The sequence below is a fragment of the Drosophila mojavensis genome, unplaced genomic scaffold (genome assembly GCF_018153725.1).
Source record: "Drosophila mojavensis isolate 15081-1352.22 unplaced genomic scaffold, ASM1815372v1 contig_19, whole genome shotgun sequence".
Classification (NCBI taxonomy): domain Eukaryota; kingdom Metazoa; phylum Arthropoda; class Insecta; order Diptera; family Drosophilidae; genus Drosophila; species Drosophila mojavensis.
The window spans coordinates 652172-664194 of NW_025318726.1; the positions used below are offsets into that span (position 1 = coordinate 652172).

At 36.7% G+C, this 12023-nt stretch overlaps 2 protein-coding genes across 3 annotated transcripts; one reads left to right on the forward strand and one right to left on the reverse strand.

Annotated features, from left to right (window-relative positions):
* The first annotated feature begins 1749 nt into the window (after nt 1-1749).
* Nucleotides 1750-8308, forward strand: LOC6572535 (hematopoietically-expressed homeobox protein Hhex). Its single transcript, XM_001998606.3, has 2 exons — nt 1750-2841; nt 7760-8308. Exons 1-2 carry the CDS (start codon nt 2427-2429, stop codon nt 8239-8241), a joined length of 897 nt encoding a protein of 298 aa, XP_001998642.1. The 5' UTR covers nt 1750-2426; the 3' UTR covers nt 8242-8308.
* Nucleotides 8309-11909, reverse strand: LOC6572534 (doublesex- and mab-3-related transcription factor A2). 2 transcript variants are annotated; one of them, XM_001998605.4, is made up of 3 exons: nt 11709-11909; nt 9161-9718; nt 8309-8497 (listed from the first exon to the last, which is right to left on the reverse strand). In XM_001998605.4, the coding sequence occupies exons 1-3, from the start codon at nt 11787-11789 to the stop codon at nt 8336-8338; spliced, it is 801 nt and encodes a 266-aa protein (XP_001998641.2). In that variant the 5' UTR covers nt 11790-11909; the 3' UTR covers nt 8309-8335. The 2 variants fall into 2 exon arrangements, with proteins under 2 accessions (XP_001998641.2, XP_032583926.1); XM_032728035.2 differs by lacking the exon at nt 11709-11909 and adding an exon at nt 11295-11668.
* Between the last annotated feature and the right edge of the window lie 114 nt (nt 11910-12023).

Genomic DNA, 12023 nt, shown 5'->3' on the forward strand with positions numbered 1-12023 from the left:
CGTCGATTAGGTGTGTTCGAATCGGCATAAATGTGACGATTATCTAAGTAATATTAGTAAATATTCAGTAAGTGAAAGAGTATGTTGTATGTATGTATGTATTGGTCTTGTCCGTCGAAACCATTTCACAGATATTGAAGCTAAGCACTTAAAGTCTCGTTATGCACTAGTGGATACCCTCGATTTAAAGTGGTAGGATTTACCCGATATACCCAGTGTGTATATATGTATAGTGCTACAGATTTGATAGTTATAATATAAAATATTCTTATGTATCTATATACATAATAATATTTTATATTAATGTTTTAATATTTTATATTAAGTGTATCTATATACATAATAATATTTTATATTAATCATTAGGAAAAATTCTATTTATTATTTATTTATCTATTTATCTTATAAAACTACTTAACGTGAATATATTTGTAGCTGGGTAGCAAATACTCAAAATCATTTAAGACGTTAGAGCCGACTTGATCTTTGTCAAATCATACGAATAAATATGATCAAAATTTAGGGAAAATATGATAATATTTCATGAGAAACTGTAAATTGGTTTGGTGTTTTCTAGTTAAATGACATGGAAGGGGTGAGAATGACTTATATAGAAATATATTTGAAAAATTTCTCAGGTCTCACAGCATAAGGGTAAGTATAAAGTTCTTCAAAGTTATGATAATGAAGTTGATTGTCAGCAACACTCTTGATTTTACTTCTTTGATACTTGAAATAGTTAAACAAACGCACTCGAAACAACATAGGTATTTTTATGCTTGTATCTAAAAGATATAAGCAGCGACCTGAAAACAATATGTCGCTCAGGTAGCGAGTAAATAACAATAACAACAATTAGGCGCATTTATTTTGTATATTTTATCGCAAACGCCAATGCCCAAAATCAAAAGTAATCCATCATCTCAAAGGCTTTAAGGGGACCCCGACTACCCCCGACTGATAAGCGAGAGGCAACAGCGGCACCACCACCTCCTCCTGCATTTCAGCAGTTATACAAACGCATAAATTGTTTCGAAAGTTTCCAAAAATATGGAACTACCATCGGGAGGCTCAATTCGTAGCACCAACTCGATTACTCAATCAAAAGAGCTGGCGATGACGACATTTGTAGATCACAGCGGGGGCTGCAAGGTTCAGAGGGGGTGAAGGAGGCATAGATCAAGGGAGAAGTCGGGGGTGCAGCCGAAATCGGTGAGAGCCTATTGGTACTTTTAATTTGTTTACAACTACAATAAATAAATGCGAGCACAGAATGTGGGTGGTAGCAGAGGGTGTGCACGACCATGAGATACCCTAAGGCAGAGAGCTTGACTATGAATTGCTCTATGAGAAATTGTGCGACTTTTGATAACGATTTATTGATACATTTTCTTAACGAATATACATTTTAGAGATATGATAAAGCTGTGTGTATAATTTATTTACGAATTCTATAAATCTTGTTTAAATTGAATACTTTATATAAAAAATCGAATTATTCAAAGTAAAAAAAAAAAGGTTTGCCTTAAATTTTCGGAATTTATTTCTATTCTATTGTTTTTTTTTTTACTGGATATATGTGAATATAATTGTAGAAATTTATAAATAGCAATTTTATAAAATAGTAAAAGGTACATACATAGGGCTTACTCAAAAGAGTAAACTTTAGTCACTTACTTACGGTAAACCGCTCTTAACTTTTCATCAGTTCATATTCCATATACAACATTACAGGGTATATCAGTACGAACAGTAGTTGTGCTACGAGGATGAGAACAACGAGCAGGATGAGTAGCATACAACAACAACAACAACAACTCGACAACGACAAACAACGTCGTGCGAGCGATATCGATAAGCGGGTGATTAACAATTACTCGATCAAACAAAACGCCGACAATGCGTGAGAGCGAGACAACAACATAAAGAATGAGATAGCAGCAATGGACAGCCACTGTTGGCAATACATGTGTGAGTGAACGAGTGTGCATGTGTGTATGTTTAATAAGTCCCGAGTGTTTTGATTTATATGACTGGTGGATCGGCTCGATTGGACTGAGGGCCAAGCCAACGGGCTATCGGGCCTACCTACCTACCGGGAGCAAGCTACCACCTTATCGTGGGCCACCCCTCTCTAAGGCCCTCCCTCCTGGCGCTCCCATTATCATTATCTATGTACATGCGTATCTACATAGCGTCGCTTATATTATTGTTAATATAGATATCTATACCCATTAGCACAACATTATATGTATATGTACAATCTATTATATTCTGTGAAATCTGATTTAGTACAATTTATTGGGCCCAGCTAACGGCCATTCCAATTAGTTCATCGCCTGCGCCCGTTCAAGACGCGTCGTCTCTCCTCGCAGCTCGGCGCTTTTATTTTCGAACAGCCACAGATCGAACAGCACTAGCACAATATGGATAACAACACACTTAAGGCAAATAGGTCCGCCTTCTCCATAGACAACATTCTGGAGCATAAGACACAAACAACGGAAGTGATCAAAAAACCGCAGGCACAAACGCCCACCCAGTCGAGTCCTTGCACAGCCTTTGCACCGCCAGCCGGATCTCCAGTGCAGTCGATATACGATCTATCCACACAATATGCACTCAAGAATCTGGAGTCCGGGTCTGGCACCTTATTATCGCCGTCATCGGTGCGCCTCAATCCCATCTACTCAGATCCCGCCTCGTTGTTCTATCAGCAAATGCTAAATCTACAGAAGAATTCTCCGCTCTTCATCCCACACTTCCAAGCCGCGGCGTTAGCAGCAGCTGCTCAGCCAGCCGCCTACTGTGATCAATACAGTCCGTTTCTGGATTGCGAAGGTGAGTGATAATGCCATACTTTTATATTGACTAATAATAAAAATAAGTCTGATATCGTATTATATATTATTTAAACATAAAAATAGCAAAATTCAATATTATTATATGTATAAATTATAATACTAAGTTATAAACTAAGTGACAATCTCCTATAGGCATATATATAAAGGATTCAAAATCCGAATAACAATTATATATTGTTCTAATGATTTTTACTTCTATTGAAGATTCGCATATCTAATTTAATATATACACTCATTGTTATCATTAAATCAAGATCAAAATGCTTTCTAAAACCTTAAAGTTAATTTTAAAATAATTAAGGTAGATATTGAATTTTTAAGCACAATTATTTCTGTAAGGTTACTTTAATCAAGTAAAAATATACTCGATCATAATCATTCATGATCTAAAATTATTTAGGTTTTCTATGGAATAGACACTTTTGACGTTTCCAATAATTGATAAATCCATCCGTCAATAATGTCAACAGTGACTAACCTGCAAAACTTAGTGACTTTATTTCTGAGACTGCAGATGATATTGTTTTTGTCCGATTTGTCCAGTATTTTGAGATATGAAAAATAATCGAGCATAACGTTATGATTTCAATTCTGCAACTAAATAATGTTCTTGAACAACAACAAAGATCGTAAATTTGCACTCCTTTACAATCATTCATTATATTACAAATTATTCATAATTACTTATACTTTTTACGTATTTACTTCCTTTGAAAGGTTTGTTCCTTTCCTTAGGGTTCTGCTATAGATTCGAAAAACAGTGCACTCTTTATACAATCGAAAGACAATACAATTTGTAGCTGCTTACGAAATAATAGCAGCATATCCAGTATCAAAGTCCATGTTTCCTCATGGCCTGCTGAGACAAAGGAGCAAGGGTAAAGGTATCATTCGATCATGCAACGTTATGGAATACCGGATATGAGTCAGCTCTCTTATAATACCCATAATGAATGAGCGATATAAATACATAATTAATAACCTAGCTTAGGTAAAAGTCCAAACCATAGTATCTAATAAAACATACCCAATTTGATAATGAAAATCATTAACTTGGTTCAACTTTAGACTTGAGATATTGGGAAGTCGCAAGTTATATATTATATACATATAATTCATATATATATATAAATGATATGATATGATATAAATATAAAATTGATCATTAATTGATCATTTTTATCATAATATGGGTACAAATTACATAGATTATTAATTTAATTTAAAGAAAACTTCAACACGGTCCTTGATTTTTACACTTATCAGGAATTCAGAAACCTCCGTGATCATACAGTGTAAAATAATATCTGAAAATATACTTCTTAGTGAACAAGTTGAAGTTCGTTGAACTTGGATTTATAAATCCCAATAATATCCATTAAAATAAAATCTCTTTATAAATACATATGTCTCTTCATATCCATCATGCCCATCTTTATTCAAATGTGCATCGACCTTCATTCAAAACTTTAACATCTATTTAAATGCATTGCAAAGAATTTTCCCATACTGTTTATTTCCAAAAATGTTAAAGGTATTACGAGTTACCCCAGCATGATTAATGTGCATTGATTTTTGTCAAAGTCAAGTGTTGGCGCCAATGGGCACTTGAAATACCCAACACTCCCCTAAGCTACCCGCAACGCCCACACTCTGTATGCATTTCACCCGAGTTAGATTAGCTGGCTCGTCTGGCCCATGGATCTACAGTCGATCACCCTACCGGCCTACCTCCCCCCATAGCATATCCCTCTCAAAATCAAATCCCCTGTCGTGTCATATAACACGCACATTTCTCGGGTAGCCCTTATCACACACTGAATGACAAATATTTGAAATTGAGGTGAGCGTCAGACAGGCAAATGGGGCAGCTACAGCCATATGACATATCGAGTTAACACTGTAACCAAGAGATACCCTATAAATGTATATATACTTATACTTGTTATACTTGAGTTAAGCTCACGATCATAGTGTAATGAATTTATTGTTTATTTTACGATGTCAACCCTTAGCTTAAAATTGAAAGTTAAATTAATTTTAAAGTTTCTAAATAGATTTTAGTTGTCTTTTGATAACAAATTTAATGAAAACTATTGTAATACTCATTATTAATACATATTATATTATACATATTAAGTTGAATGAACCAGGCTTGAATTTCAGCTAGGCTCGTCGTCTGGCTCACAATTATTTTAACATACAGAACACATTTAATAATAATTATTATTAATCATGTTCCATAATGCTATCGGATTAGTTGTGCATTAAAGTTATTCTGTATATGTACTATAATTTTTATAAATTTAAACATTGTACTTATGTTATCAATATTATTTAATATTATTATGTAATGTTATATTCAATATAAAATTTAAAAATTATTTTTTTATAATCGTAGAATCATAGAAACATTCCTTAGATGTATATTTTAAATTAAACCCAAAATTATATATACATGCAGTTAAAATCTTATCAAACAAAAGGGCTTAAGTTTTAGTTCTTGTTCAGGGATACTACGATATAGCTTAGCATCCAAATAAAATGGAAATGAAATGGAAAAGAGATCTTGAAATTTGAATTCCTTCAAACGTTTGATATAGCTCTTGAATATTTTTGGGATATATTGCATAATATAGTATTAGGTTCACATACTTTCGATGTTTTTCGATCTTACCACGGGGTTTGGCTTAAACCAAGTGTCTTACAGAATAAATAGCTTCTGTATTCCGTCAATTTATTTTGGTTGTATTTCCAGATATTGATATGACAGCTTTTAGCTGAAGCACAGGGCATATTCCAATCGATTCGATTTCATTTTCCAATCTTTGGACAATATTTGGGAGCTTATCTAAACGAAAAATGCTATTAGAGGCGATTAATAGGCGCTGTCCATCATCTTCTGGCGACGATTGCTATTCGATTCACATCGAGATAAGCACGTCCGTTGTCGTCTCTACGTGTTGCTAGATTTCAGCTATATTATATATATATTTATATATTATGTACATATATATATTTTATGTTTTATTTTTTATTTTGGCCTCTTCATCTAATATACGAACGATTAGCAGCAAATTGTTCTCAAGTGCAAGAAGTCAAAAATGAAAAAAAAAAAACAGTGAAATCAGAGCAGTTGAAGTTCTAGATGGTTAGAGTGGGGGCTCTAGGTTCCCGGGTTTATCGCACAATACGCCACTTAATAAAAATAAACGTTAATAATTGTATTTGTACAATTTAAATTATGATATTAAATCGCAACCGTCATTAACTTTATAGGGTATATATACCCACAGATATACATATATACGAAATATTTGTGATGTGCTTCTATTTATAGACGTTATATAGACTGAGGTCAGCCGATCTCAGTATGGATAGGTATCACTCCGTTTAATTAGAAATATGAGTGCGAATTTCCGTTTGCCGTCTCTCACTCACATTCCTACACATATGTACATGTGTATGTACATAGGTAGCACTGTAGCAGCGATAGCCACCTTATCACGCCATCCACTCGAGACTCTTCCATTATGCGGGCCCATATAACAACAATCGAATTAGTTGTTGGCCTGCTGCTCCTCCGATAACAATTATGGCAATTGATTCTTCCTCAATTGCCCACAGGCCAATTGCCGGCTTGAGTGGGCGTGTCCACTCTGCATACGGAATGGAGAGTGTGTGCGAAAGAGAGACAAATAACCAATCGAAGTGGCCAATCAAAGTCGAGCAACGATTCGCGCTGCTTCATTACAAAGAAAATGTCGATAAAGGAAAGCTTTCCATGGCGCTACGCAGAAAATCAGGGCAATTCAATTCAATTCAATTTATGTCAAGTGTGAATAGTAATCATTATTTGAATAGTAAATATTTACATATACATATGCCATGTAATACGTATATATTTACTTAATTATTTGATATTTTCATGAATTAAATTTATATTAATTATGTATTTAAACTTAAATAAGTACATCATTTTGTTTTTAATATTTGTGAATGTATATACTTTGTTTAGAGTTTCGTTATTTATATTTTATAAATTTATTTAATTTTTTAATTGTTTCTTTTACTAAATATTTGGATAATACAATAATTAAATTTTTTTTTTTTTTAGTTAGCGTTTGGTTTTAAACCAGAAATAGAAAAATAGAAAATAGAAAAAATTTCAAATTTTTAGAATCGAATGGAGAGAACAAAATTAATTAATTAATTAAAGTTAATAAAAAATCAGACTTTAATTTAAATGCTTACAAATATGAAATGAAACTTAATATATCAATTAAAATTAAAGATTGTGATTTAATGTAAAAAATCGCATTATACCTGGTTCACATTGAGGCTCTATGGAAGTCAGCGTAGTGAGTTGCCTGAAGAAGGCAAGATCCAGTTGGACTCCGTCATTTTATGACAGTATGTGACTTTATAGCATATAATTAATATACTGTAGTTTAAATTTTCATTTTCATAAATTTTTTAAATTTTTCATTTAAAGTTATTTTAATTAGCGAAAATGCCAGATTACTTTAATAGAAATTGCTGCTCCCCACAATGCCATGTTATGCTATTAACAGCATTATGTTAATAGCATAACTCAGGCACCGGATCTCCTATGCAAGCAGCAATGCAAATGAGGTAATGAAAGCTCAAATGTAGCTTTTAAAATAATTAAAATATTTTTAGATAAATTTTAATTTAGCTAAGCTTAAAAAAATAATGGTTTAGTATGGGACAACTGTTCATATCTATTAATTATTTTTTATACCTATTCATTTATTAAGGATTAGAAGTAATATAAAATTAAGTTGAAATTAAGAATTAAGCACTAGCAACTAGAGCGTTCGGCTATGTACATATATTAAATTTAATTTAATTTACTTTACTTGCTTTTGTAGGTTTCAGCAATCCAGCGACTGCTGCCGCCGCTCTCTACTGCAATGCGGCATATCCGGCCGCCAGCTTTTACATGTCGAACTTTGGCGTGAAGCGGAAGGGCGGCCAAATCCGCTTTACGTCACAGCAGACGAAAAATCTCGAGAATCGCTTCGCCAGCTCCAAGTACTTGTCGCCCGAGGAGCGCCGGCATCTGGCGCTGCAGCTGAAGCTGACCGATCGGCAGGTGAAGACCTGGTTTCAGAATCGACGCGCCAAGTGGCGCCGGGCGAATCAAACCAAGCGACAATCGAATCATGCCACTGCCACGCCCACAGCGAATACTAGCAACAGCAGCAGCAGCGCAGCCTATGCACAGCCCGGAACGGGGCGAGGGACACACAGTGAAGACGAGGATCGCATGTACCTCTCAGCGGATGAGGAGGACGACGAGGACGATGAGGAGAGCATTGAGGAGGATGTGGCCCAACGCGTTACAACGTGACCAAAAAGTCAATTTAAGATTTCTATTTTTATATGTAGTTTTAATAAATTTATTAGATTTTAACATAGCATTGTTGTTATTGTTGTTGTTGTTGTTAGTGGAATTGATAGCTGTCCAAGCAGCTGCAGTTGGGCAGATTGCAGCGTGGCGCCAAGTTCGACAGATGGCCCATGGTAACGGGAAAGGAGAGCGGCACGAACCACTTGGGATAGGCGCAAATGGCAGCGGCTGCCGTCGACGAAGCCTTCGATGCATACTGTGAAAGAGATGAGACAATTGTCAATTGAGAAATGCGTCTACCAGACAACAGATGGCGCACTATGTGCTCGAGGTGGAAAGAGTAAGAACTAAAGCCAAAGATAGTCGAGGCAGTGGGATTTGGAGAAGCGAAGAGTTGAAGAGAGAGTATGTGTGTGAGAGAGTAAGATCTTAACACTGTATAGATGACGAATTAAAATTCATCTATATATTCTGGTCGCTTTTGGTACTGGACTGGATACTTCCCATAAAACTATTTTATTATTTTCTTTAAAAAAGTGTTTTTGTAGCGTACGAAATCCTTGAGTTTTTATAATCATCTTGAAAACGCAGCAATTGTATAGATAGACAAATGCCAAAACAATTTTTTATTTTGACAACTAATTAACTTTTAATCTCTGGATTATCACTATAGAAAAGTCTTACACTTATATCATTATTATATGTATACTTATTTGGTTAAAGTTGAAAAATTGTGCATCTGCTACGATAAATTATTTTGTCCAACTAATTATTATTGTCATTATAAGTCAAATAATATAATTAAAATAAATTAGATAAAGGGACTAAGAAACGAATAGATGATCAGTATCAAAATTCAAATAAACACACAGTGACACACGCGCTTTCAGTCTTTTTACAGGTCAGTCTGTTTACTCACCTGCTCTGCTATGACCGGGCGAAAGGCGCTGCTTCGTGGTGGCATCGCCAGCTGCAGGGATGGCAGCGGCTGTGGCGGCAGCTGTGGCAGGAGCTCCACGGTCGTTTGCTCCGCCGTCGGCGGTTGGGCAGAGACGTCCGAGACGTTTTCGATGGCGCGTATCAAGTCCAGGTCGCAGCGCTTGAGCACCAGCTCCAGCACGGATCGCTTGCGCTGAGGAAAGAGCTGGGCCAGCATATCGATCGCACTCTGGGAGACAAAGTCGCGACGCGTTGCACTCAAATCTTCGGCTACGGCCATGGATTCAGGCTGGGATTCCAGCTTCTGCAGCTCTTGCTGCTGCTGTTGTTCTTTTTCCTGTTCATGCTCCTGCTCCTGTTCCCGCTCCTGCTGCTGCTGCTGCTGCTGCTGCATTGACTGTGGCTGCTCCTTGGGCTGCGTGACGGTCAGTCCGAAAATGCTGCCCGGCGGCAATGCCTCGATTTGGCGTCCCGTCTTATTTGCCACCAGGCGCAGCGCAATCGCATCCTCCACCGCCTGTTGGCGCTTGAGGGCAACCTGTGAGCAGACCGAATGCCAATTGAAATTAATATGCGACAAGTGTTGGAGGCGACTTTCCAGAATCTCTGTTTGACTTAACGCGAGGTAAACAGAGAAGCAAAACAAAGCACCAAAACCAACTGCAATTCCTTAGGGTATCGCCCACGAAAACAAAATTGGGCCGTTCCCGAATCCGCAAACACCGCAGGAGAAGTGATAAATGAAACTTGAATACTTGATTATTTAGCTCTAACAAATATGTGCCGCAACTTCACTAGAAATCTCTTCGATTTCTTTGGCTTTTCGCCAATTGAATGGTATGAAAACTCGAATTCAGACGAGTCTGGGAACAAGCTGAAATATTCTTTGGTCAGTTAGTTTCTCCCCCATGTAATGCGAGCCCGCCCGCTGAACACTTGTGCAAACAGTTGGTAAGCGGATATTTTAGCTCGATTTGTTCGTACGCTTTGACAAGTTTCCATCATCAGCAACATCAGGCGAGGGCATCGGGCGTTAAGCAAGTCAGAGAGAAGACCAGAAGAAGTTTACCACAAATCTGAACAGAATTTCGTATTTCATTTGTTTGCCAAGGACTGGGAGCAGGAGCAGGAGAAGGATACAGGCGCAATTGCCCTCGCTCTGGATTGTTTATCTTTCAAATTAGGACATTGCCTCGGTTAATCTAAAGACAATACTAATGGAATAACTATTAAGATGCGAAAAGCATATGATACGCAATGAGTTAATTGAAAAACTGAAGGATGATAGGGTTAAGGAGAGTGTAATTATGGGAAAAGTTAAGCCTATTGTAGTGCAATAATTATATAAAATATTGTGAAAGAATCTTAATTAAGTTTATTTAGAATTGAGATGATTATGTAGGCGAAAAGTTTAAGTATTGCTTTGATATAACTCTTTCTATTATTGAGGACGCAAAAGGTTATTATACGGAAATATTATTATTGACCGATAGCAACAAATAAGTTTACAGTATAAAGAAATATCAATTAAGCACAAAAGCTTATCAGGGACTATAAGGACTTGATTACTTGGTTTCCCGCTCTCTCTCTCTCTCTCTCTTTCTTTATCTTCCTCTTTCTCTATATTTCTACCCCCCTCCCTCTCTCTCTCTCTCTTTGTATTACTATTTCTCCTCTTTTTGTTTATTGTCTCTGCTACTCCCTTTTCTCCTATTATCTGATATATTTGATCTCTCACATTCTTTCTGCCTCTTATCTCTATGTCTATCTCTCTAACTTACATTCAATCTTACACTCTTTATTGCCCTCTCGCTACTTCCCTGGTTCCCTACCTTTCTGTGCCAGTTATTCTTTTTCCTTTAACATTTCTTTCCTAGTCTCTTATTCTTTTATCTGTCTTGTCTCTCTGTCCCTATCTTTTTCCTTATTTATTCGTACTAGTTCTTATCCATGTTCACCCTACATAGCTTTATATGTTACTCTGCTCTTCCTCTTCTAGAATAAGTCTCTTTCCGACTTCTGGTTTTCTTATTCCCTCTTCTCTCAAACTGCATTATCTCTCTAATTCTCTGAAGGATCTCCACACTTCTCCCACTCCATCTTTCAGATCTCACCTGTGCGGCCATAATGCGCTGTCGCTCAAAGATCAGAACGCACTTGGCACACTTGCAGCTCTTGTAGGTGCAGAGCTTCTTGTGGCCGCGTAGCTCGGAGATGATGCCGTGATTGCGACAGCGGGCGCACTTGGGCACGCGATTCGAGACTTTGGGTAGAGGCGTTTCAGCCAGTTTCGTTGGCTTTGAGTTAACGGCGAGTCGCGCGCGTTTCGCGTGAACTGGGTTATCGTCGGACATCATGCCACGAAGAAGGATTCAACAGATAACAATAAAGTGATAATTATTGAAAGTTGCAAGCGTTATTTGGAGCGTGTCTAATGGCAAGCCAAAAGAAACTACATTTTGGACACACTTGCCTTTGAGTGCAATTGTTTCAAAGGACATTTCGAATTGGACGATTTGTTGACTTACGCAGGCGCCTTGGCAATGTCCTGTCGTAGCAACTTTTCGACGATACGATTGGTGGTTGTTGATGGACATAGCTCCACCCATCAATTATATATTCAATTAAGGCGGTTCAAAATATTACATGGTATAACAACCACACAATTAACATATTTACTAAATATATTGTGAGCTTTCGGAGCTTTAAAATGAAAATACGTTAAATGTGTGTTGCTAAGGATCGAAACGGGATTGGTTAACTGATTTGCTCCTCAATTAACAGTGTTCGCTCCACAGCTAACAGTGGCACCAATCAATAAATATTTTTAATTGAAGAAAAAT

Coding starts and splice junctions, on each gene's coding strand:
- LOC6572534 (XM_032728035.2), bottom strand. CDS start 11,537: ATGATGTCCGACGATAACCCAGTTCACGCGAAACGCGCGCGACTCGCC. Junction 9,719..11,294: donor AGCGCATTATGGCCGCACAG/GTGAGATCTGAA, acceptor GTCTGCTCACAG/GTTGCCCTCAAGCGCCAACA. Junction 8,498..9,160: donor GCCCGGTCATAGCAGAGCAG/GTGAGTAAACAG, acceptor TCTCTTTCACAG/TATGCATCGAAGGCTTCGTC.
- LOC6572535 (XM_001998606.3), top strand. CDS start 2,427: ATGGATAACAACACACTTAAGGCAAATAGGTCCGCCTTCTCCATAGAC. Junction 2,842..7,759: donor TCCGTTTCTGGATTGCGAAG/GTGAGTGATAAT, acceptor TTGCTTTTGTAG/GTTTCAGCAATCCAGCGACT.